General features: G+C 48.7%; 11 protein-coding genes across 11 annotated transcripts; 6 read left to right on the top strand and 5 right to left on the bottom strand.

The window, feature by feature from the left end:
• Positions 1–196: 196 nt before the first annotated feature.
• On the bottom strand, positions 197–1,214 carry N7455_007047 (uncharacterized protein; the record flags this gene model as incomplete). Its single annotated transcript, XM_065605507.1, has 2 exons — positions 197–515; positions 574–1,214. The coding sequence occupies 2 exons, from the start codon at positions 1,212–1,214 to the stop codon at positions 197–199; spliced, it is 960 nt and encodes a 319-aa protein (XP_065461361.1).
• Positions 1,215–2,285: 1,071 nt separating this feature from the next.
• On the bottom strand, positions 2,286–2,802 carry N7455_007046 (uncharacterized protein; the record flags this gene model as incomplete). The annotated part of the gene is given in 3 exon segments (XM_065605506.1): positions 2,286–2,403; positions 2,415–2,493; positions 2,565–2,802. 3 exon segments carry the CDS (start codon positions 2,800–2,802, stop codon positions 2,286–2,288), a joined length of 435 nt encoding a protein of 144 aa, XP_065461360.1.
• An 825-nt stretch (positions 2,803–3,627) lies between these two features.
• Positions 3,628–4,048, bottom strand: N7455_007045 (uncharacterized protein; the record flags this gene model as incomplete). Its single annotated transcript, XM_065605505.1, has 2 exons — positions 3,628–3,873; positions 3,983–4,048. 2 exons carry the CDS (start codon positions 4,046–4,048, stop codon positions 3,628–3,630), a joined length of 312 nt encoding a protein of 103 aa, XP_065461359.1.
• Positions 4,049–8,752: 4,704 nt separating this feature from the next.
• On the top strand, positions 8,753–9,558 carry N7455_007044 (uncharacterized protein; the record flags this gene model as incomplete). Its single annotated transcript, XM_065605504.1, has 2 exons — positions 8,753–8,902; positions 8,953–9,558. 2 exons carry the CDS (start codon positions 8,753–8,755, stop codon positions 9,556–9,558), a joined length of 756 nt encoding a protein of 251 aa, XP_065461358.1.
• A 960-nt stretch (positions 9,559–10,518) lies between these two features.
• N7455_007043 (uncharacterized protein) lies at positions 10,519–11,121 on the top strand (the record flags this gene model as incomplete). The annotated part of the gene is made up of 2 exons (XM_065605503.1): positions 10,519–10,676; positions 10,764–11,121. 2 exons carry the CDS (start codon positions 10,519–10,521, stop codon positions 11,119–11,121), a joined length of 516 nt encoding a protein of 171 aa, XP_065461357.1.
• Positions 11,122–12,029: 908 nt separating this feature from the next.
• N7455_007042 (uncharacterized protein) lies at positions 12,030–12,703 on the top strand (the record flags this gene model as incomplete). The annotated part of the gene is made up of 3 exons (XM_065605502.1): positions 12,030–12,430; positions 12,457–12,520; positions 12,644–12,703. The coding sequence occupies 3 exons, from the start codon at positions 12,030–12,032 to the stop codon at positions 12,701–12,703; spliced, it is 525 nt and encodes a 174-aa protein (XP_065461356.1).
• A 40-nt stretch (positions 12,704–12,743) lies between these two features.
• Positions 12,744–13,217, top strand: N7455_007041 (uncharacterized protein; the record flags this gene model as incomplete). The annotated part of the gene is made up of 3 exons (XM_065605501.1): positions 12,744–12,757; positions 12,825–12,985; positions 13,060–13,217. 3 exons carry the CDS (start codon positions 12,744–12,746, stop codon positions 13,215–13,217), a joined length of 333 nt encoding a protein of 110 aa, XP_065461355.1.
• A 5,127-nt stretch (positions 13,218–18,344) lies between these two features.
• N7455_007040 (zinc finger CCHC domain-containing protein) lies at positions 18,345–19,853 on the bottom strand (the record flags this gene model as incomplete). Its single annotated transcript, XM_065605500.1, has 1 exon — positions 18,345–19,853. The coding sequence occupies one exon, from the start codon at positions 19,851–19,853 to the stop codon at positions 18,345–18,347; it is 1,509 nt and encodes a 502-aa protein (XP_065461354.1).
• A 309-nt stretch (positions 19,854–20,162) lies between these two features.
• Positions 20,163–20,603, bottom strand: N7455_007039 (uncharacterized protein; the record flags this gene model as incomplete). The annotated part of the gene is made up of 2 exons (XM_065605499.1): positions 20,163–20,435; positions 20,547–20,603. The coding sequence occupies 2 exons, from the start codon at positions 20,601–20,603 to the stop codon at positions 20,163–20,165; spliced, it is 330 nt and encodes a 109-aa protein (XP_065461353.1).
• A 723-nt stretch (positions 20,604–21,326) lies between these two features.
• On the top strand, positions 21,327–22,958 carry N7455_007038 (general substrate transporter; the record flags this gene model as incomplete). The annotated part of the gene is made up of 1 exon (XM_065605498.1): positions 21,327–22,958. The coding sequence occupies one exon, from the start codon at positions 21,327–21,329 to the stop codon at positions 22,956–22,958; it is 1,632 nt and encodes a 543-aa protein (XP_065461352.1).
• A 1,242-nt stretch (positions 22,959–24,200) lies between these two features.
• On the top strand, positions 24,201–25,364 carry N7455_007037 (glycoside hydrolase superfamily; the record flags this gene model as incomplete). Its single annotated transcript, XM_065605497.1, has 1 exon — positions 24,201–25,364. The coding sequence occupies one exon, from the start codon at positions 24,201–24,203 to the stop codon at positions 25,362–25,364; it is 1,164 nt and encodes a 387-aa protein (XP_065461351.1).
• Between the last annotated feature and the right edge of the window lie 19 nt (positions 25,365–25,383).

Below are 25,383 nucleotides of genomic sequence, written 5' to 3'. Positions count from 1 at the left end.
AATATTTTGAATTTGCTACGTAGTAGGTACACACGCGACAAGACACTCCAACAAACGACGCATTGCTCTTGGCATGGATGATTTAGGATTGATGTTGATTGAATACGACAATGCGCACTGGAAGCGCTGCATGCCCAGGTTTTCCCCTCAGTATCGTTACCTCACTCCCTCACCAAACCATACGTGCCACACCCCACTACTGGAATCGTTCTGGAGGCTGTCCCCTCCGCGCCGACCGACGGAGCTCAGATAGGTCAGACGACCCCGAAGGGTCGGTTTGTTGTGCAAGTCGAGCTGACCGTCGTTGAGTCGATACAATTGGTTGGTTTTCCACCGCTAACCCATCCGTGGCCGAGCGATCCGGAGAGGACCTCTCCACGGAATTACGGTCAACGGAACGGGTTGATCGATGGATACGTTGCTCGGAAGACACCGATCCGTCGACCCGTGTTTCACCACTAGGGCCGTCTATCCTCAAGGAGCAAAAGAACGCGTCAAAAGCTCCGTTATGTTTACTGTTTTTCAGTCAGCGACCGCACACAAGCCACAATCAAAGAGGGTCAATTGACGTACCATATTGGACAAGGGGGATTATTCCCAGGTGGACAAAATCCGAGCCAAGTTTCCATACAATCCAAATGGACAAACGAAACGCATCTTCCACATTTCAGAACTACAGGCTCGGCTTGGGCTTCCTGGAGGCAGATCAGGCAATTCATGTGTTCTGAGGCGGGCCACTCATTGAAACTCTTGAGCCGCAATGAGTGCGATCCGCGTTCAGTAGAATAAGTGGCTGGACGGGTTGAGGAAATTCGCCAGGGTACATTATTCTCTCGCAGCATATCGCGTGTGACATGTCGTCTGGTGATACGGGTTGTCTCCGGTCGCACAGGTGCAGCCACTGGTATGTAAGGCAGTTTACGGACAGCCGTATCATACCACTGCTGTCCGATTTGGTCGGCCTGGCGTGTCCGATGCCACCGCCGACATAGGAAGTGGGACGCAATGTCGCGCAGGATAGGGAGGGCGGAAAGATCAAAGTGCCTTCTAGCAAGGGCCTTCAGCTTATTGCGACCTTCATCAACGTCATTCACTGTCGGGTAGAGTTTGCAATATGTCCCTTTCTTGGTGAGGCCACAACAAGTCTGCTGGTCCCTGCGAAGACCCATTTCACAGATGACCAGAGGATCCCATCGCTCCTGAGATGACGGCATGATGAGTATAGATGGTTGTTGATTTGGCGAGAGAGCTCGAGAAAAAGAGATTGATGAAGACGGTCTCTTCGGCCGCGCTAGAGTATTTATATTTATAAGTCATAAGTCTATTCTTGGAGTCTCCCAAATAACATACGCAATGCTGCCTGCTGAACGCTAGCACATGCTGATCGGGATAACGGGTGGGTTGTACACATCCCGGAGCAGTCGATCATGGCCCTAGGAGCAGTTGAGCTTGCGGTAATCATTTACCCCGAGGAACTCAATGAATATCCACAGATGAATTAACGTTAAGCCATGAAACCATTATCGGTGCTCATTTCTCTCGTCAAGACTAGAGCCATGACCTGGCTTGATGTCACAGGAGTTCCACCTGGTGGCTTTTGAGGTACCTTTGCTCAATCTAGGTATTGTACTCTCCACGACGCTATATAATGAGTGTCATCCTCTTTCGCAAATGTACTATTTTCCGGTTCAGCTCTCTTTCAACATGCATCGGGACTCTATCTTTCAATCGACACTCAGCCAGATTGTTGGAAACCCTTACCATCAATCAACATGCCAGGGCATCAGGGACGATGGAATTCAATGTCGGAACGACGTGCCAAAGATGTCTCGTATCAATAGTGCGATCCAATTAGGCCTGTTCCGAGGAGACCCTGACAGCCTTCCTTCTGAATCAGTTCTTATGGGTGCAGCAAAATCTATGTTATGTGCAAAATGCAGGCCCGATAACTCCCGAGCCAAGCAGTGTACCCAACGATGGATTCAAGAATGGAATTCCAAGCTCAATCAAGCAGACATTACTCCCACAACCCCGAATCCAAGGATCTATGACATGGACCAACTGGTACAGCATCGTTTAGTTAATCATCTCCCGCGGCATCCATACAACGCGCTGGATTGATTCCTGGAACGCCGGTTACGTTGGTGTTTCGAAGTCAGAGACAAAGACATCAGGATGACATTGTGAAGGCCAAAGAAGCCCCATTTAAGGCTACAACCAAGGCACGGCTAGAATTTGTTTTTTGATGCGTTGGATTGGGTTCTCGTATCAGAAGGGCTCCAAGGTCATGTGGTCGCTACCGATGGTCTCCTCTCCCTGCAAAATCGATACTGCACGAGCACAACATTGGTAGCATGACAGAGTGCATCATCCTCACTACCCCAATGGCCCTGCTCACCCCTTCTGCAACTTACACACGACAAAGTTGCTCGAGCCATTCCGCAGCCTTGTCGACAGAATCCGCCAATGAGGGTTGTCCACCATCCCGTGCATCTGTTGTCAAGAAGAACAGTCAAAAAACATACATAATGGAACGATCCACAGTGCCCACCGAATTGACCTACCTGATCTTGAATACTCCAAGTCACCCTTGTCGTGATTGAGATTCGGAGTGGGCATCATCTCTGGAGATGGGGCAGTCGACCTCCGCGCACGGTCATATTCGAACGCGGGTCCAAGGATACCAGCGGCCGGCATGGCTTGCGATGTAGTTGAGGCAAGGGCTGGTTCGAATTTATCCATTGCCCGCTCTAACTCTCGCGTGAGTGCACGGGCACGGAATAAATGCTTTCGATCTTTCATCACTACTAAAGAAGGGTGTATGTACTGTACTATACAATACGCGGAGATCGAGATATAGACTTCCAGGAATAAACAACAGAGCAGAATTAGCTTTCTTTTATGCTTTTTTGATCGAAGGAATAAAGCGAGTTGTCATGCTATGTAGTGCGGAGTTCGATCTCGTTGACAAACACGGGTGACCGCGCGCGCCCGCAAGAAACCCAACGGCTAGCATGTAGGTAATATTTACACGTTGGCTGACCGTTATCCAAGTATAACTTAGCTGCCCATTTCTGCGGGTCCTGAAACATTGCTTCTCGAGCCGACGTCCACCGTTTCTGCATCCTTTTTGGGCTCCTGCGCCTCTGTTTTCTCGACCACGCTGTTGAGTATGACCTCAAATGAATCCGAGCCTCGGGAACTTTCTTTGATACCGTGTTCTTTAAGAAGATAGTCCGTTACAGCTCCCATCCGCTGGCTGACCTCATAAATAAGATCAGCCAATTTGCTCACTTGCTCTAGCTCGTCGGTGACCTGCGTCAGGGCCTTCCGCGTGGTGGTCAGGTCTTGGTCGAGATTTCCCTGGATTTTCTCTGCACGAATTGCCCGCGAATTCACTGCGGCAAGGATACGAAGTATTTCCTATAGAAGTTAGGAGAGTTTTGTCTGAGGTACTTTAGTGGTATTGTACTGACTGGAGCATCCATGGCTTAGCTAATTGAGCTCAAGGAAAAATGAGTGTTACCAGGTAGGTCCTGAAACTATGATGGTCGAATGAATCAAGACCTGTAGTCTCGGTTTATCTGGAGGACAAGCGAATTAGTACAGTTATACTGCCTTAGTCGATCAGGCGACCAAGGCATTGCTGGTTTGAGAACGTTGGTTTCTGCGGGCCAGGGCGGCCTTGACGTTGAAGACCGGATCGCTGAACGGACCCGAAAAGAACATGCTGTTGTCTCCCCGTGCAAGGCTACAGTATATACCAGGTCGACGTGGTGAAGTGGCCGTCACGGAGACACGAGAAGAAGCCACGGCGAGATTATCGATGGCGCAGATGACCATAAACTTGCTCATGCCAATATACATATAAGTCTATAGAGCAGTGATTGTTAGTTTGTCATAGCGCACACAGCTGTCCCCAGGCACGAATAGATTACTAGATATCATTTCAGTTCTATTTTATCTGCTGTCCTTTCTTTACCCGCGAGACCATGCCTACACTCCTATCAAGAATTCTCAAGAGGGTGAGACTGGAGGTAGTACACATTGTTGTTGTCCGCCACTCTCGTCAAGGCGACCGACGGATTTTCCAATCCTCCTTTCCTCGAGATTACTGGACGGTGAGTGAAATACCGGAATGTCGTGTTTGGCTACTGACTTTGACTAGGATGTAACTGTGACCGTTGAAGATGACTAAAGCCCGTCAATAGCTTCACAGATCTGACTCGCAGGTCACTAGCGGTGGTATACTTCATGCAAGGGAAATCGGTGGTGGAATGGCCCTGGATGGTCCACAGGAAATGAAGGATGATCGTTTTAAGAACACGGTCAATATAGTTGAAGAAGATCCAATTATAAGTCTGCGTGGCACATGCACATGTATCGTTTAAGAAGACTGCGATAGCGGGGTGACCGTGCGGTAAAGTCTGCCGTTGAGATATCACCCCATTAGATGGCAGGCCTCTCTCAGGTAGATCTAGTAGAAGTAATTTTTGTACACGATGGAAGAAGGTGCTGGCACTTTCGTTGAAGGCTTCTTCAACAACCACCGACTTGAACAACCACCGACTTCCGCGTTCCTTATCGATGTGCTTTTTGTTTAAACGTTCTCACAAAACCGCTTGTGCTTAAACGTGCTTAAACGTGCTTAAACGTGCTTAAACGTGCCTTGATTTAACGTTCTCACTTGACCGTTCTCACTCAAATGTGCTCACTTAAACGTGCTTTGTTTGTTTAAACGTTCTCACATAAACGCTTGTGTTAAAACGTGCTTTGTTTCAACGTGTTTTGTTTAACCGTTTTCACTTAAACGTTCTCACTTGAACGCTTGAGTTTAAACGTGCTTAAACGTGCTTTGTTTAACCGGTCTCACTTAAACGTTCTCACTTGAACGCTTGAGTTTAAACATGCGTTGTTTCAACGTGCTTTGATTTAACGTTATCACTTAACCGTTCTCACTCAAATGTGCTCACTTAAACGTGCTTTGTTTGTTTAAACGTTCTCACATAAACGCCTGTGTTTAAATGTGCTTTATTTCAATGTGCTTTGTTTAAACGTTCTCACATAAACGCGTTCTCACATAAACGCTTGTGCTTAAACGTGCTTAAACGTGCTTTGTTTAACCGGTCTCACTTAAACGTTCTCACTTAAACGCTTGTGTTTAAACGTGCTTTGTTTAAACGCTTCCCTCGTTCTCAGCTTCCTTTCGTACTACACGCTCCGCTTTTTAAACGCTGTCGTCATCAGCGCCTTCTTTCTTTTCAAACTTTATAAGCTTCTTTCTCATGCACACTAAGCGCCCTCGCTATCAACGCTACTGATTTAATTGTCCTCCTCAATCCAACGCCCGTTATCGTTGGACCTTCAAGATCAGACCGTTTGACACCCCCGACTTCAACACCCTGGCTTTAACAGATTACCTATCGCTGCCTGAGTCGCTGTGGGAGACCATAGGCTACTGTTCAAGTTTGTCCAGACTCAGTATGACGATCTTCAACAATCTAATCAACCCAAAGTTTACAGTTCCCCTCGTCTGAATGTTGTGGGCTCAGCCCTCGAAAGCAAGTCTAACGGAAGTCTCAATCTCAACGGTTCAATTACTACAACTAGTACGTGGGCAGCGCAATAAGTCTATACCTATATAGCCTCATACCATTACTACCCATGCCTTTAGTTAACCAGCTATGTAAAAAAATTGCAGGGAAGTATTTTGTTCAGATTGGTGCTAGACCAAATATTTCGAGCAGATCTTAGCTTCCTCCGACCAACCAGAGTACTAGTCTTCAGCACCACGAAGAGGTGGTGCCTTCCGCTGAAGGACCCTTGATACAAAGACCGCATAAACCCAGCTCGGACGTAAGCTCCACCTCACCTGCCCACCGCACCGCGATGACCGTATGTTACTCTGTTGTTGCGGGGCAACGGCTTCCAGTCTCCACACACCAGCGTAGTTTCCATAGAAGCGTTGGACCGGGTGCTTTTCCTCGGTTGTTTACCTAAACATCCCACCTGGATGGTTGAGGAGGTGGTCGAAGGGTTTTATGTTGCGGTGTGGGGGAGTTCGGTTGGACGGGTGGAGGTTGTGGGGTGTAAGGTTGCGAAAGGGCCCTTGCACCAATAGCTAAACTAGCCAACAAATTTTGCTTCCTGTGCCATTTTAATCGTTTTCATATTTTTGAATTACCGTAAAAAAGCTCTTCCATATCTTTTTTTTGGTTTGCTGGGGCGGTCCGATATGGGACACAGGTCAATGGGAGTCCCCAACCAAAACGAGCCTCGCGTCCGTAGAATTTGCGTGGACGTCCTCCACCTTCCGTTTCTCCCAAAATCAAGATTAAGATACGCTCAGTCTCGGTGGGATTTTAGTAAATGAAGCTCCGGAAGAGGCCGCCCCCCCCCCCGAACCTTTCATCTATGAGAATCCCTCCCCGCCTTGTTGAGCCGCGTAAGAAGACAATGTAAGTTCTTTTATTTTTCACCCCCTCCTCCTCTTTGTATTTCCCATTTCCTAAAGAAGCTTGATCCTTGGGACGTACTCCATACGTACATTACTAGCATGTATCGAGCGCCCGCTCAGACCGAGCTTCATTAAGGTTCAATGCTCCTGGCGATTCTAAAAATGGATACTCGGCCAACTACTATGATTAACATGCCCGTAAAAGCTCATCTAGCGACCTTTAACTTGCGTGCTCGCTCAGCCAGTTCACCTAATTTGGTTCAACCAGCTTGCGCAGTCGATTACATTCGCGTCGGACTGGGCCAGATCTTTCTCAGAACTACATTTCCCTCCACATGCTAGAGCCAAGACATGGTAGACAAAGAACTCGCGTTCCACGTTCTGGCCCCTCCGAGCCTCAAAATCTGAACTAATTTGCCCCATGTAGATCACTAGCTAAGCGAAGTTACGAGGGCTGCCGGCCCATTCCTATTGGATATCCGTTGCGCTAAACCTTTCAGTCACCAACGGCGCGTCAGACTCCACGCAAATTGGATGAAGCCTATTTCTTGGCGGTCAGTGTGATTTCTCATACTAGCGCCGAAAATCCTTCGGTCGGTCGGTCGGTCCCGCAATGCTTGTGTTTATACTGCATTCTTGGAAGTTCATTAATTACCTGTAGAGATCAACCCAGGGCTCGGATCTCTGTCCTCGCCAGCCAGCTAGTTTATAGCTAGTGTATACCAGATACGAGGCCAAAGCGCATGCTACCCTGTTGTAATTTTTACATCGAAGCAAATGTTAACAAAGGAGGTCAATCTTGGACCTGAGGCCGGCAATAGAAATAGTCTCAACATAAAATCAAAAATTTGTCTGATAGTACTGTACTATAGTTCGTAGGAACCTTTTTGTGTCATTCGGCTTTCCTGTCGGTGATACTTCGGCAGGATTTGTCCATCGGGTCATAGATCACATGTTTCATTCGTGCGACAGCCTGGGTGGGCCCATGGCTTGCTACAAGGTTAATAGCTAGAATTTCAGATGGCGGGCCATTTCGGGGCTCTCTGTGCAGTAGAATTTAGCACCATTTCAAAAACCGCCTTTAACCTGGGGTAGGGTGTGAAGTCTAGTGATGTTATTTTGTGCGTGGTAGCACAGACGCAGGTGCGTAGGCAGCACATGGGCTTCTATGTCAAGTGTGGTTGTTGCCACTGTTCGAAAGGAAGATACAAAGGAAGCGGATAAGAGCCGCTCGTTGCATGGTGCGGAGGAGTCGTAGGTGGGTCTTGTCTCGAAGGGAACCGTGCCAGACGGTCGAGGCGTAGTCGACGACCGGTGTGACGCACGTTCAGTTTACATGTAAGTAGAGAAGCGTTGTCGGAAAGTATAAAAGAGGTTGCAAGGACCAAAGAATGAAGCCGCGACACGATATGAGAGGATGAACAGCCAGGGAAGAGTATGCTGCTTTCACTATGCAATAACTATGATATAAACTGAAGATAGGGCGGTGGAGGCCCAGACAGCTTTTCAATGACAGGCTTTCGCTAACTTGCCTTTCTCCGTCTCAGGATCCCAGATGAGACTTTAAAATGCAAGACAAACCAGCAATTCTACGAAGGACAAGCTCAATGTGTAGTCCTAATCATGGTTGCTTCGCTATCCTTGCCTCCAATTTCCACACTGGGCAAGTTCGCCGAATCCGCTGCCAAAGCTAGCATGGGAGCCGAAAGAAATTCAACATGAAAAGGGCCCTGGACGAATTTACAAGCCAAGAACAAGCTACAGCCGAGAGTGGGCAAAGTAGTGAATGCTGGCAGTCGGATTATTTATTCAGGACATCTGATTACTCTCAAGTCGAATACTACCTTTTAATCACAAGCATAAGTAAACGCTACAAAGATGTACAAACACCACAAATGAAAGCCTCGACGATGCATGAAGATGGTGGCAAACATAAAGAGGAAAGACATGGTCAATTGCCGGTCTTCCAACCGTGATAGAAGTGTTGGCCCGATAGTCGATTTACACGAAGTTGTTGGCCCAGGGACCGTTTATTCACTCATACCCATTAACACTGTTTATCAGCGAGTCATGTTGAAACAACCGTTAAACTTAAGTTGGCGCCTACGTAGAGGGCTAGAACCATACAAATCCTGGCTCTTTGGGTTGCTTTCCTCCCTAGTTCCACATTCAATGCGACTTTAAAGCTCATACTTGCCCGCTTTTGCCACTTTATCTCAGACGATCTTTTTGTCTTCGTAAACACTATCCGTTGAAATCATTCTTTCCCGGGAATCGTTGCCCGCCACACCGAAGATGCCACCTACGCGGAAGCCCGCTTCAAGGGCTCGTCAACGGGCCCCTGGTCTGTCCACTTCTGCCAGTCGCATCGCACGTCCCTTGCTAGCTGATAATGAGACTGATCCCCGATCCTCCACCCGAAAAGAACAGCTGCGACAAACGTTCGTGAGTGTCCCTTGTCTGTAAAGCCAACCATGACTAACTTCGGCTCAAAGGCAACAACATCCTCTTCACAAGCAAAGAAGAGAGAGCAAGAGGAATGGAACGAAACCCATCGAGGCTGTCTGGATATCCTGGGCGATGCCGATGATGACTACCAAAAGCTCTCCGCACAGGCGATGCAACAACGGCAAGAAGCTCAGCAGAATCTGCAGCAGCTCCGCAGTGAGCACCTCCAAGCGACAGCCATAAACCGGCAGCTTGTCACGGAGAGGCAAAAGGCCCTGCATGAGAAGCAACAGTGCCTCGGCAAAATCCAGCGGCTCGAAACGGATATTGCTCAGTTGAAACAGCAGCTCGAGACAGCCAGCGGCCAGACCACTGAGCAAATGATATCGCAAGGAATAGAGAGCGAGTTAGAGACGGCTCACGGGGATCTGATGAGTGTAGCCACCCGACTCTGGAAGAAGATCCAAGAACAGCAAAACAAACGCTTTGGTCTTGAATTTCCGCAAAGTGATGTGATGCAACCACCCACTTGGACAAACTCGAATGGACAATTTGGAGCACTGGACCCGAGCACGCTACCGGGCCCTCCCTTGACGAACGCATTTTCGTTGGATACCCAACAGACGCAGACGATGCCCCAAATCAACCAGTAAGGGGCTCTTCCCTGAGATATGCCAAGAAGCTGCATGCGTTATTGTCAATAATCTAAAAGCCGTGTGACCAAGCATCAACTCTGTGGCCTCTTTCATCAATTGGTAGCATTATTGTCCCTACAAATTGATGAATCAGAATCTTGATACTTTTCTATAGGTTGTAAATGTATGCAATCTAGAGTTGGTCTGCATGTATACTTAAGCCGGGAGAGAAATTCGAATTCTCCTTCTTAATTCATGAAATTATTGTTCTACCTATGTGTCCGTGATTGGCCGCACACTATCAACAGAAGGCTGAAAATACCCAATATTCTGAACTTAAATCGGGAGCGCTACGTCGATTCGACCCGAAAGCATTCTACATGTATTCGTGGATTTGTCTGACAGGGGGGAGAGTTGTTAGGACTTGGGGGGGACGTGGAGGTCCAATACCTCCACCGCCTTTATTATCAAAAGGTCTCTCTACCCAGGAGCAAACAAAGTGGTACTACACTATGGCTCTTTCCCTTCAGGAATATGTTTTGAACAAATGGACCAAAGGAAAAAAATTAAGAGAGGTGCTTACGATCAATACTGTGAGATCGGTCAGGTGCCCACATGTTTAAAGATCACATTTCTTCTCAATCCAACTTTGAATCATCGAATGGGTTTTTTCTGCCATTCTTGATATTCTGATTTTATTGAATAGCTGTAACCTCAACCTCCTCTTATTTCATCCACGGGCCCTGCCAGATCAACTCTGAAAGGGTAGTTCCTCTGCAAGCGTTCGTCTCTAGCCCTCAACATCGTGAGGTTTGATCACTTTCCCCGACCCACTATCCCTATTGTTGAATACACTGTCAGCAGTCCGCTGAACACGTAAAAACTCCAGCCAGAATTTGAGTATTTCGATTGACCGTTGCAGTAATTGTAAGCTCAGTCCACAAATACCTGCGTCCATATAGTCTGTAAGAGGCACAAATGCCTGATGGAGATGGTATTCTTCACACCTTCGACTTTATCCTGTGGACAAAATGGACGCACAAAACAGCTCCACAGCCCAGGAAAATTAAGATCACCAGCCCAATGAAATGCCAAACGTTGGCGAAAACGACAAGTTACAGGAAATATCTGACTATGTCCGATTTCTAAGTGTGACGACTGGGCTTAAAATATTCTTGCTGGCCATTGAAGTCCTCCCTCTCACAACAGAAAGCTGATACAAGACACGCCCTAGCGACCGAGCCCATTCAATATATTCTGAAGGAGCTAGCAGACCTCGGGCACGACGATCCAAAGTCCGCCTTTCCCGTAGCTCGATTTTTTGGACTCTATCGACGTCTATGGGAGTCATGCGTGTCCAAGCACATCAATGGCCAGAGGCTAGAGCAGGAGAATCTTCTTTTGGAGGAAGCTGGTGCGCACCTGAGAAAAAAGAGAGATGGCCTTAAGCTTCGCCACGACAAGCAGCTAGCCCGGCTGCGCTTTTTGGAGCAGGCATTGGATTCATCCAGAGAAAGGCTAGTTAGCGTACTCAATGCCTGGACATACATTTCAATCAGACGCCTCTTTTGCTTTCGTTGAACGCCTCAGATATTTGAGAAATAGAACATTGTAGAACATAATAGTCATCATCAAACAAAGAAGTTCAAAAAGAATGCAAAAAAGCAAAAAAAGGGCATCTTTTTGGTCATAACTTCGAAAATTGAGTGAGTGTTGACAACGTTGGGCTAACCTTCAACGGGTTGACAGGTCGCGCACATACTACTGTGACCTCGCTTTCCACAGTCTGGTCGGACAGACCCCAGCTCAACACAACCAACACCACACTAAAGCGAGGCTAGGGAAAAAAGTCCATAATTTCGAGAAATGAAGTTGTAGGCGGTTTTCGGTGATTCAACGTTGAGTTACTCACAGGTGAGGTATCAGAACAAGAAATATGAGCCTGTCATTGCGGACGGAATATCTTCCACAAAGCCTCAATTTAAGAGGGCCCTGAAGGATTCGGCAGTGAGCCATAGTTTCTTGACCGACTCAACATCCTTTTTCCCAACACCACTCTAACTTGTCTCTCTAGCTGAGCTAAATGCATACAAATTGTCGCTGCATGTCGCTGCATGTCGCTGCAAATAATTGCGGTAAAAAGAAGAAATGGGGTTCAACAGGCCTCAATTAAGAAAGTTGTCCCTCAACGCGTTCTACCAAGCAGAGCACTTATGCAACAGAAGGAGCCGAGAAGTCTTTAAAGACGTCCTCTACCCCCGGCAATTTGCTCTTCAATTTATTCACCTGACTCTGCAAAATCGAGCAGGCTTGTGTCTGAGTCACTTGATAAGTTCTTCCCCTTGACCCGGTACTGAATTCCACTGTACTGACATTCATAGAATACATCGTGGACCAGCAAGCCAGACAGTGCCTATGAGAGATACAGGTATGATTCCCACCAGATGCACTGCCATTCACACCAGCCGATTAAAGATGTATATGCAAAGATGCCTCCGCCACAGCAGCCGACTGAGCTGATCTACTGTACAGCCTCTGTGTATTTCCAAGAGAAAGCGCGAATGTTCACTTCGAGGTATGTGAATCTTAGCCTGACCTGTCTCACTGATTCCGAAGACGATGCGATTTCAATAGAACCGAGGACAATTGACCACAATACACGAGCGCAAGAGTCACAGCTCTTTGCCGTATCTTCGTCCCTAGTTTTGGCCACCAAAACATGTGAGTCATGGATTATGTCGCCGATGTACAAGCTAATGAACGATGGTGAACATCGACATTGCACCAGAAGTCCCCGAGGATACAGCACCCCCGTTAGTGCTCTGCACAAAGCCACTGTCTACACACTATTCATGGCCCCGTCGCATCAAACCACGCAGCAAAGAATCAGGTGAAGAAGGAACGGGCTAATAACAGGTGCGGACATCCGATCACGAGTTTCGCTGCGCAGAAGCTTGAGACGTCCATTCTTCATGAAAATGTGAGTGATTGATCGCATCCTCTGCTGCGCTATATCAGTTGTTGCGAATTTTTGTGCTCTAAATCACCAATACCATTACTGATTTCTATGCCACTATAGGAGCAGCCGTCGCCACTGTGAAAGATACCCGTTGAGAGTCCTATCGCCGGATCGGAGATAAGACCACGTCACTACGACGCGTGATCCATCGCGTCTTCCGCCTCAACCTCACCGCCCTCACACCATGAACGGCGGAGTGTACGAACCTCTGCCGTCCCCATCGCGAGGTCTTATCCCATTACGACTGTACGCTTTGTCGTCACAGGTATTCCGTCACGCGCCTTTGGCTCTCAGAAGTTGCCCGGTGCACCCAGCGCGGCTTATTCGAAGCGATAGCTGGAGAGTGCGACGAATTGGATACAACATCATGTCAACATGCCATGAATGGTGACGCATTGATGAATACAATTGTAAGTGATCCCGTCGGTAAGACAAGGCCACGAACCTAATTGATCGGTTCGTCTCAAGCGAACGTTCTGCAAACTTTATGAACAGTGAAGTTAAAAATCTCGTCCAAGTGGTAAGCCTCGCTGACTCGGATCGTACAACAGCGCCCCTCATAGTCCCGTCACTCGAGTCGAATGCGAAGCGACCAATCTTGTCTGCTCGAGCTCCTCTATACCGATGCGATCGCAAGCTATCTGTCCCTTCCTCATGACCACTGGTGGCATGGACGAGGAATGACTGGAAAGTTCACATCGTCTCGGCCCTTCTCTCCGTCGACTCTGTATCAGTCATGTGCTGATGTGTCTACCCGATACAAAGCTCAAGCTGCCATGGGCTTATACCACTGTGTCTCGGCATTCGAACACCGCGAAAGAATAGCCTCCTTGTGGATCAAATTCCTGACGTCCAATGGGTCATCCTCATTTTCCTCGATTCGCATCTCACGTCTTTTAATGCCTGGCAGCTCAACAGGCACCGGGATGAGCTCATGTTTCAGTCTGGCTCATGGCGGACGAGTCCTACTTTCGCCGACGAGCAGGCTGTGAGTCTTAGTCTGCATGCAAGGAGAAGGTGAGGCGGGACCCCATCATTTCGAGCCTACAAATTAACATTGGCCATATCAGGTACGAACCGATAAAAGGAGACGGTAGGGTGTCGAGTCATAGCCGAGTTAACTAGAGAGCACGAGCAAAGAGATGCCTTCCGATAGTTTCACCTGATCCTACTCCGCGTTGCTGAGCCGGTCGATGTATTCTAGCGGTGGAGCTAACAAGCGAAAACGAACAAGTGAATATGAATCAACTGGACATGCACGACGCTGCATCAAGAGCACCGTCAGAACAGTTGTGGTGTCTTTGGATATACGCTGGCTGGACCTGATGCCTAAGCACGCTTTTTCTATCCAAGCCGAGTGACGTGCGCAAAGACCATTTCCCCTGGATGTCATTGTATCTGCAGGTTGGTCAACCCGAGCACGTGTATCTCTTACTGAAATCGTCTTCTGACATATCGCGTGCAAGCGGTTTTCTCGGGGAATGGCCGAGCTCTCTACGTCCCCTACATCCCCTGTCCCCTCTCTGCTCGCTGAGGAGAATTCCGAGGGCTCCCCATCAACTTACTCGGCAGTGCCGGGCGCTTGGAGGGGGGAAACTGAATTACACGCCCTTGAACTTCTATGCAGGAAGAACTGCCCGCGCCTGTATCGAGATATATTTGTGCGATAGAAGTAGAAACAAACTTAAACTCTTGATAACCTCATGTCTACGGTAAGAATTGTATCAATACCTAGGTATTGAATTTTTCAATGTTTTAAGAGACAGAGCTGCCCGGGTAGAAGCTGCGGAACTGTGAGGGTCTCACGTATCCGTAGATGAGTGATCAATATTAAAGAAAGCTATAGTCGACTCTAGATACAAGACGTAGCGCGAGGAAGCAAAAGGAACGAGCTTCCTCGCGTTCAGGGGAACCCATATACACCATGTGGGTCCCGCGCAGATCATTTCTCCATGCTTCATGTATATCTCTGACATTACCCCCCTCCTAAACAACTAGGAGCTCCTGCGACGCCATATCTCATTAGGCGAAGCTCGATCTGGGTTCTGGTTGTGGAACTCGTACAAAAGCTCGCCACTCCCTGGGACCAGGTCCCGTTGGGGTCGCCACGAAGGAGGGTAGCCTTTCCATTTCACGTGGTATTCTAGTCTTCTCTTTCCATGTCGATTCTTGGTGATGCGTGAATCCAGTATCTTTTCAATCATCCATTCTCTTCGCTCGGTGTTATCTTTGTTCAATCTGATTCGGGGTTGAGTAGATTCGTTCTGGGTAGGGAGGGGATCCGAAGCTGCTGGGCGGAGCAAGCTCGTGTGGAATACGTCGTGAATTCTCATCGCTGGGGGAAGCTCCAACCGGTACGTGACTGGGCCCATGACTTCTGCAATTCGAAACGGTCCAATAAACTTCTCCGAGAGTTTTCTGGCTGGTCTTTCTATACTCAAATTCTTTGTCTCAAGCCACACTTCGTCTCCCTCACGATACTGTGGTGCTGGCATTCGGTTCACATTTGCATACTCGGCGTGTTGCGCTTGAGCCATGGTCATCTCCAAACGTAGTATTTCTGTCAATCTCGCCATTTCGTTGGCGAAGGCATCCGCGGTGCTGATATCCATCTGTTGCTTCGCGGGTAGTTTTCGTGTTCCTTGGGGCGGTTCATGTCCCATTCGGGGATGTTGTCCGTATACGGCGTAGAATGGTGTCACACCGGTTGTCGCCGACTGGTGGTTATTGATCGCAAACTCTGCAAGAGGTAACCAGTTGACCCAATCGTCCTGCGAATAGTTGACGTAGGCCCGGAGGTACTGCTCTAGCCCTTGGTTGGAGTTTTCCGATTGGCCATCTGATTCTGGATGGTAGGCTGTCGAGAGCCTAGTCGAAATTCCTAATCGCTGGCAAAGCCGCTGCCAAAGGCGGGAGGTGAACTGTGTTCCTCTATCTGATACAATCGTCGTTGGTAGTCCGTGGTGCTTCCATACGTGGTGCAAGAACAATTGTGCCGTGTGCTTTGCATTCGTAGATCCACATGCAATGAAGTGTCGTTGTTTCGAAAGTCGGTCGGTCACGACCATGATGTTCTTGCAGAACTGGCCTGTCGTTTCGTTTTTACTTCTTGGTAGCTCGACAATGAAGTCGACTGCTATGTCTTCCCACCTCGCATTCGGCGTACCCAGAGGTTGCAAAAGCCCCTGGTATGGCAGCCGTGACGCTTTGGATCGCGAGCAGGTGTGGCAATTGCGTACATATCGTTTAACGGCTTGGCCCATCTTGGGCCAGTAGTAATTTCGTGAAAGTAGTTCGTGGGTTTTGGCTCTTCCTGGATGCCCCGCGGCGGCATTGTCGTGGCATGATCGTAGAAGACGGAGGCGTAGTTCATCATCGTCCGGCACAAACATTCGATCTTTCACAAACAGTCTTCCATTTCTTTCTACCATCTCGTTGATGGGAATCTTGAGTCGAGCCAGCTCCGTCGGGAGCTGGCGGTCGTGCTTGTCCATAATCTCTCGTATCTTTGCAGGTATTGGATCTTTCTTATAAGCAGCGGTGATCAAACCATCGAGGGGTTGCTGCGTATCATCTTGGTTTTCGTGTAACATGTTCTGTTTCAAGGCAAGCGGATGCATTCCGGGTGAGATGTTCTGCGGCTTGATCACTGTCTGGTCCTGATGCCGTAGTCTCTCGTCGTCATCCGTCTGTGGCATATCTGATGATCGTCTCGTCAAAGCATCTGGTTTCCCACCCTGTGTTCCTGGACGATAAATGAGTTTGAACTCGAACCGCGACAAAAACTCGCTCCATCGCGCTTGTCGCCGACTGAGGCGCTTGGTTGTCATGAAATGCTGGAGGTTCTTGTGGTCGCTGATCACCTGTACAGGAGTTGCTGCACCTTCTAGCTCGGCTCGCCATTCTTCAAAAGACTGCACCACGGCCATTAGTTCTTTGTCGTAGATATCATAATTGCATTCAGCCGGCGACAGCTTGCGGGAAAAGAATGCGACCGGGTGCAGGGTCCCATCTGGATCAGGCTGTGACAAGCAGCCAGCATTGACGTAATCTGACGAGTCGCACTCGATAGTGCTAGGCTTGTCTGGGTCAAAATGTCGTAGAATTGGTGCTGAGGTGAACGCTTCTTTGAGTTCTTCGAATGCAGTCTGGCATTTCTCGTCCCATGTGAATGGGGTATCTTTCTTGGTCAATCTGGTGAGAGGGTTGGCTTTTGTAGCAAATCCTTTGATGAATCGTCGGTAGAAATTCGCAAATCCGAGAAAACTTTGAATGTCCTTGACATTCCGTGGGGTAGGCCACTCTCTAACGGCGGAGACCTTCGCTGGGTCCATATGGATGCCGTTCGTGCTCACGATGAGGCCCAAATATTTCACTTCGTGTACGTGGAATTCGCACTTTGCAATGTCGGCCTGTAGTCCATGCTCTTTCAGGCGTTGTAATACTTGTCTTACGTGTCTCTTGTGCTCGTCCAATGAATTGCTGTAGATCAAAATATCGTCTAGATATGCCGTGTAGAAAATGTCCAGGTACTCTCTCAGGGCATCGTTCACATAGTGCTGGAAAGAAGCAGGGCCATTCGTCAGCCCGAAGGGCATCACAAGGTATTCAAACAATCCGTATCTCGTCCGGAACGCGGTCTTCCATTCGTCTCCCTTGGCAATGCGAAGGCGATTGAACGCCGCGATAATATCCAGCTTGGTGTAGTACTGAGCTTTGCAGAGCCGATCCAGTGTCTCTCGGATCAATGGAATCGGGTATCGGTTCTTCACCGTGAGCGCATTGAGACCCCGGTAGTCCACACAGAATCGTAATCCACCTCCCGGTTTTCGAACAAACAGAACTGGAGAGGCGGCGGGTGATCGCGATGCTCGAATAAATCCTTTCCCTAAGTTTTCCTCCAGGTATTCTCGTAAGACGAGGAGCTCGTCTCGGGACATGTCGTACAGCGGGCCGAATGGCGGCTCGGTACCTTCTTTTAGCCGTATTTTGTGGTCGTAGGCGCGGTGCGGTGGGAGTTTGTCGGCTTCTTTCTGCGAAAACACGTCGAGAAACTCATGGTATTCCGGCGGTAGTTTTTCTTTGGGTTCAATTTTGGTCTTAGGCGCCAGTGCTTTCTCGATATCTGCCATCGAGGCAGCGAAGATGGTGAAGTCTTCGGATTTCTTTCTTACTTTGTCTGTTAGGTAGAGAAAGGGGGACGCTCCAATCATGCGAATGTCGAGCGTATTCTTTTCGGTATCTTTCGTCGGTTTCTTCATTGGATCTTCTTTCGTGATTCCACAGATCACAATCCTCTTCTTCACTCCACAGTGTTCGTGACAGTGTGCAGAATCGAATGTCAACGTGTTCTTTTTCCATGAGATTGTCACATCGTGGAGCTTCAGCTAAGGGATTCCGAGCACAATCGGTTGCTGGCTCAACTTGGTCACAAAACAGGGCAGAGCCTCTCTGTGCCCCTGTATGTTCATGGGTATCCGTGTCATATGGGTGATCCGCCCCGCGACCGATTGTCTTCCGTCAACGACCTCGAGCCGTCGCGGGTGACGTAACAGTTCCAGTTTCAAATCGTGTTTTTGCGCAAAGGTTTGATCAATAAAAGCCATTCCATTTGCTCCGCTATCGACAAGAGCATCTATCTGCACACCCTTTCCATCCTTATACAGAGTGCATGGCAGGATGAGGTGGTTACCATCGAGGTTCACCCTCTGCTGCCGCACAGAGCAAGCGGAGATTCTTATTGATCGTACTTCGTACTTCGTCCGTCCTAAATCGCGACTTCGATCTAGGACATCTCTTTTCCCTCAACGACGGTACTTTCATCGTCGATGTCGGATTCCATCGTCGCATGGTTTACCTTCGCTGTTCCGCGACCAAGGCGTGGCATCTCCTTCATCTGCGGGTTTGTGCACTCGTGGATTCGGTGTCCATGCTCACCGCACTTGTAGCATCGGCCATGCTGAGCAAGCAAGGCGCGATCTACCGGGCGCGGAACATAGCCTTCAGATCGTGTGGCGAAGGGTGTCTGTCTTGGACGTAATTTTTCGTATTGCTGATTGGTTCGGCCGGTGCCAACGACACGGCTTGGCAACCTTCTTTCGTAATCACGCATCTCGTGATCAACATCTCGATAGAAATCTACCAGGTCGTAAAAGTCTGCGGGTTTCTGCAACCCGATGACTTGTCGGGCCAACTCGTTTGAGATCGCGTTTTCGAGTAGTGGTATCATAGCATCTTCAGCATATCCAACTTCCGCAGCGCAGCGGGCGAAGTCGGCATAGAAGTCATCAAAGGTCCTTCTTCCCATACGCAGGGTGCGCAGTTCGTTGATGGCCCGTTTTCTCTTGTTCTTATCGCCGTAAATCTTTTCTAGAGCTTCCAATGCATCTTCAGCAGACCGAAAGCTGCGCGGATGGTCGGGTCGACATTGGGCTCGGATTTGTTGATAGGCGATACCGTCAGTGCGGCTGCGAATATAGGCAATTCGTTGCTCTTCATTTGGGTACTGAGCGGCGCTGTTACTCAGCTTGTCATACACCTTGTCTCTCCAGCTATCAAATGCGCCGCGATCTCCTGAAAATACAGGCGCATCAGGAAACTTTGGATTATCGAAACGTCCCGGACTGGAGTAAAGCAAGTGGGAACCGTCTCGTCGTATCGGTTCAGTCCGAGCCTCCAGGGAGACATCGCGTCGGGGAACACGACTGTTGGTGTTTCTTTCCGGAACCGGCGTCGTTTGTCTCGCCGTATTCATCAACGTATTGATTGACTGGTCTCGCTCTCGGTAAGCTCCGTCCAACTTCGAGGCCAGTTCCTCGACTCGCTTCTCTGCCAAATCTCGTTGCACCGTCATACGGTCTCTTTCACGTCGCAGTTCTCGGTTGTCTTCGCCTAAACGTATGACTTCTTCACGAATCAAATTATCGGTCACTTGGTTTGTATTCATTTTGGCTTGTTTGTCCATGGCGAGCATAACGTCCCACCAGAACTCGAAATGGTGTCGCAATCGTGCCAATTGTTGCGCTCTATCTAGAACACAGATCGCTCGAGCAGGACGTAGCGGGTGATTCGGGCTCACGTAGTCAAACGCATCAATCATCGGGGTCGTGCCCGCATTTTCGGGCAGTACTGTCCTGTCGTCTTCATTACTAGGCTGGTAATCGTCGTCGTCAGATCCGTCATCGTCGACGACGGTGGCTTCTTGTGCCATCACGGTTTCTCTTCTTGTTCTTCCTCTCCGTTCCATATCCTCAGGCCCTCGAGCGCTAAGGGCTTCGTTAGATTTGGACGTCATTGTGTCTTTGTTGTCGTCGGTTGTCTTTGTTGTCGTCGGTTATCAAGGTTGGCGCTACGTAATGTGAGGGTCTCACGTATCCGTAGATGAGTGATCAATATTAAAGAAAGCTATAGTCGACTCTAGATACAAGACGTAGCGCGAGGAAGCAAAAGGAACGAGCTTCCTCGCGTTCAGGGGAACCCATATACACCATGTGGGTCCCGCGCAGATCATTTCTCCATGCTTCATGTATATCTCTGACAGGAACATTTTTAGGTACCTAGGTAGAACAGTGCCGTTTCCGGGAAGGTTAGGCTGCACATCTGTCTACTCATGTTCACCATCTCCATCATTTTCATCTCCTTCACTCTTCTCAATATCTTTGCGTTCTTCATAAAGCTCGATCAGCTCGCCAAACATATTCCCATAGACCATTACTACAGCCACTCCGTCCGTGCTGTTCCAGTCTCCTTGGGATCGCGTCTTCCAGTATCTAGCTAGAGTACAGACGCGCTCGAAATCAGTTTCTGAATTACACACACACCCACACACACACAAACTGTACTGAAGCGCGGTACTGAAGCGCTTTTTCAGGACATACTGTATGCTTCATAGACTCAGACATATACGGGAATCTATACGACCAGAAATGGACTTCTGATAGCTTATTTCTGGCACTCCCTAAAGTCTAGTTCTGCTGGCAATTTCAACCTGACCCCCTATCGCTAGCATATCGAAACTCTGCTCTTTGTTGCTGTATACACGCATTCTCCGCTAGTATATAATCCAAGGCTAGCCGTTACTCCTAGCATCTCAAATCAAGTCCGACTAGCAATTAGCCTTGCACGCCTGTCCGACATGGTTCTATCAACTTCTTCTCGACACAGTGTATCGGGAAGTGGACCTCCGGCAACAAGTCCAACAGGGAGAAGAAAGTTGGTTGGGGGGGGGGGGGGAGCTTTCTTCATACTGGACAACATGAAGAGCTCTTTTTGTCCTTTTGCCTTCGATAGCTTGGTCTACAGACCGAGGAAGGGGAAGCCGACCGGATATTCAAGGCGTTTGAAATGTCTACCCTTGACACTTGCGAATTGCGGGGAGCGTTTAGACCCTTGCAACCTACCCAGTGGTATTTCCGATCATCGATGGGTCGGGAAGTGGGGGCCCTCCAGTCTGGTCAGATGCGCCATTGATACGAGCTCTGCAATGTCCAAGCGTACTAGCTCGGCCTTCATTGTCGCGAGGAGGGCAGGCTCCCGCCCCCACCCTGGAGCCATCCCCGGATCTTCGAACATAGAGCTAGTTTGCCCCCACAAGGTGGACACAGACGAGCGCTATTCCTCAAAGGGATCTGAACTTGATGCTGTATATAATTGATGATATCCCTGGCCCTATCTACGTCCTTTGTCCCGAGTCATCCCTACTGTCGACATCCGACACTTGGAACCTTGTCCCACTTGCGCTCCAGTTCATTAACCGTTGCCAGTCACCATGGAGACGGACAACAGTCCCATAAATAAGATGGAGGAAACAGGTGGAGAATCTGTTTACCATGCCGAGCTTGGTACGGATTCAAAACAACTACATGGACGGGCCATCCAGCAACAAGAGCATAACCGCGGATATTTGGAAACACTTCGGCAAGACCCTTGGCTGCTCTTCTGGATCGGAGTTATGCTTTGGACCCTCATTGTGCGGGGGTTCGAGAACCAGTCATCTGGCTCCGTCATCAGCATTCCAGACTTTAAAGAGAGATTCGGTCGCCTTCAAGACGGCGAGTATTTTATCGAAACGAAATGGCAATCAGGCCTGAGCGGCGGATCCAACGCAGCTTCTATTGTGGGCTCATGGGCTGCCTCGTACTTTGCCGACAAATACGGAACGAAGCCTGTTACTCTAGTCGCGGCCGCGATCAACATCGCGTCAGTCACCATTGAATTTTCTACCACATCTATCGGAATGTTCTTTGGGGGCAAGATGTTGAACTTCGTTGCTATCGGAGCCTTTCTCAATCTTTGTACTGCGTATGTTGCAGATCTCTCGCCTCTCGCAATTCGATCATCCGTTATCGGCTTCTGCAATCTATCGCAATGCATTGGGCCATTTATATCAGCCATCATGTCATATTACACGTCACAATGGGACAACGCTTGGTCCTGGAAGTCTTTGATATGTGCACAATGGGGATTCGCCGCTATTGCCCTGATCGGGCAGATCTTGATGCCTGAGTCTCCTGTTTACTTCGTCCGGAGAGGAAAGCTGTCCGAAGCCCGGAAAGCACTCAGCCGGCTATATTCTGATCCGCATGATGCCGAAGGCCACCTGGAGAGTATCAAATTGACTTTGGAGGAGGCTGAATCCCAACAAAATGCCTCCTACGCTGAGTGCTTTCGAGGCACCAATTTACGACGAACACTGATAGCTATCATGGTCTTCCAGTCTGAACCCATGTCCGGGTTAGGCTTCGTGTCAAACTATGGGGCATTGATGTATCAGTATCTCGGCATAGGCAATAGGCAATCGTTCCTCATCCAAATTGGAGCCCAGATCCTATCGATGTCAGGTGCAATCATATCCTTTCTTATAAGCGATTTGATTGGCCGGCGGCCAATGTATTTTGGTGGTTGTATTGGGTTGACAATGTTATTGTTCTGTATGGGTATTGCTGGCTCCATCGATACATCCGCCGCTACGAGGGCAGCAGTCGGCTTCTACACTATGTACAACTTCTTCTACAATGCTGGAGTCGGTTCCAACGTCTATACTATTGCTGGCGAAGTGCCCACTTCGATTCTTCGCACTAAGACTCTTGCTATAGCTCTTTCGTTGTCTGCGGCGATCAACACGATGTGGTCTTTTGTCGCTCCATATATGTTCAACCCTGGTTATGGTAACCTCAAGGCTAAAATTGGGTTTGTGTATGGTGCGTTCATGCTGATTTTCGCGGTGATGGCTTGGTTCTTCGTTCCAGAAACACGAAATCGCACTTACGAGGAACTTGATGAGCTGTTCATAAATCAAGTCGCAACGCGAGAATTCCGTCACTACGTAACAGTGGCAGAGAGGCGGGCAGCAGAGGCCTATACAGCTACTGAGAAGCTAGGAGGAGTTAGAGATGTCTGAACATCTGTGACTGAATGGAGAATGAGGACTCTTGAGGCATTCACAGTGAATTGTAGTTTCTAAGTGTACCAGCATGGCAGATTTTGAATAATAGTCTCTCCCTCTTTGAAAATCTTCCTGCGCTTCTTTGGGTGTGTACTCCGTAGTCGTGCATGCATTAGCGCTAGCATTCCTTTAATGCAAAGTATTTCACTGTATCTAAGATATTGCCTGGGAGTAGTAGACACTATCAGCATATCTGTTTTCATTGTGCGTGGAAATATACCAAGAACAATCGAAGATAGCCTGTATGTTTATGCCTACTATACTATTCCAGAAGTGGCCCGTCAATTTCAAGGTCATAAGCGTAGATCTCAAGGCTCACAAGAGCTTCCTTTAAAATTGGGATGTTTTCCGTTTCACTACGGCAAAGATGTAAACAATCCATGTCGCTCCCATTGTTGTGGAAATAAGACCCCGCCCCCGCCCCCGCCCCCGCCCCCTCAAAACTCTCAGCTTCCAGATATCAACAACCCCTGACGGCAGCTCATGCAGGCAACCAAGTGGCGCAAGCCATGAATAAAAAGACGATCGGCTAGCTAATCCAGCGAGGAGAGACGTGGATCTTGCCAGCCAAGCCGGGGTTTTGTCAAAAAGGAGAAGTATCATATGACAAGATCTTGGAAGTTGAATGAGCACTCGTTGCACGTAGTAACAAACGCGTGAGATTACAAAAATTATGCGTGAGCGAAGGTTTTGCGTAGTAATTCACTGACAGCGTCCCGGTCAATAAATCGCTGGGCGAAAATAGCACGCAACTCAGAAAATGACTGTCAGTCCCAATATCATGACCCGCATCCCGATCTTAGCAAATCTGGACTCTTCTTCGGGGTGATGTAAAACCGAAGAGTTACGCCACTAGAATGAAGCGGGTTGCGAAACCTTCTCATTTTGGAAGCCCTGTTGCAGCGCAATGTGACGGGATGTGGAGATCTATGCCGAAGCTGAGGAAGAATACCAATTCACCCCCATGGGGAAATTCGAGATTGGCACTAAGATCCGTCCGTACCTAATTGACCATGATACTAATCCTGAAACTCACTATTCCAGTGTCGATGCAGAATCCGAGTTCGGGCTATGTTCATGACGAGCAGCGAGTGTGGTATATAAAATGACGTTCAAATGCAGAAATGTTATCTGCAGACTATCCAAAGATTCTCAGTGACCTATTTGAGCCACTACATTCTCCTCCGATTATGAAAAATGTTGAAATACAAAGTATTTTCCGCACTTTTTATTGCATCAGTGGCTCATGCTGCGGTTACACCGAGCTACCTTGATTGGAAGTCATTCAATGCCACCGGTGTCAATCTTGGAGGCTGGCTTGTTCAAGAATCTACCATTGACACCACTTGGTGGGCAACCTATTCCGGGGGTGCTCCGGATGAATGGGGTCTCTGCGCCAATCTAGGCTCCCAGTGCGGACCAGTCCTTGAGCGCCGGTATGCCACTTGGATTACCACTGCGGACATCGATACTTTGGCCACGGCGGGTATCAATACACTTCGCATTCCGATCTCCTACGCTGCCTGGATCAAAGTCCCAGGGTCTCAACTTTACAGTGGCAACCAAGTTTCGTTCCTCAATACCATCGCGACATACGCCATCAACAAGTATGGAATGCATATCATCATTGATATTCACTCACTTCCTGGAGGTGTCAATGGAATGGCATTTGGAGAAGCGGAAGGGCATTACGGCTGGTTCAACAATGAGACAGCCCTCGACTATTCTTTGCAAGTTGTTGATTCCGTGATCAGCTTCGTGAAGGATTCCCAATTTCCTGGGTCTTTCACAATTGCGCCAATCAACGAACCCGTGGATGTACCAGACATTACAGTCTTTGGCACTCCTTACTGCCTCACCGACGACGGTGCAGAATGGGTCCAGAAATATATCGATCAAGTCATTGCAAAAGTCGAAGCCGCCGATTCTGGAATCCCAGTCATGTTCCAGGGCAGTTTCAAGGGTGCAAGTTATTGGTCACCTAATTTCTCTGCCGAGACAAACCTGGTATTCGATATTCACAACTATTACTTCGCGGGCCGTGGTGCCAGCTCGGCGAACCTTACTCAGTTCATTTGCCAGGATGCAGTGGCCGCGCCTGGAGATGGGAAATTCCCTGTCTTCGTTGGAGAATGGTCCATTCAAGCAGAGATTGACAACACCTTCTCGAGTCGGAAGAAGAATTTGCAGACTGGTATTGCTGCGTGGAAGAAGTACACTCAAGGTAGCTCGTACTGGACTGCTAAATTCTTTGGCAATGCGACTGTTTCTGGAGAGGGCACGCAGGCTGACTACTGGAACTACGAACCTTTCATCAGCCTAGGTTATACAAGCTCGTTTGCCAGTGCTGTGGAGTGCTAGATATATGAGTGATTGGCAT

This window comes from Penicillium solitum, assembly GCF_028829755.1.
Source record: "Penicillium solitum strain IBT 25940 chromosome Unknown utg000004l_segment0_segment0, whole genome shotgun sequence".
Lineage (NCBI taxonomy): Eukaryota > Fungi > Ascomycota > Eurotiomycetes > Eurotiales > Aspergillaceae > Penicillium > Penicillium solitum.
This window is presented reverse-complemented; position numbering and strand designations above follow the sequence as displayed.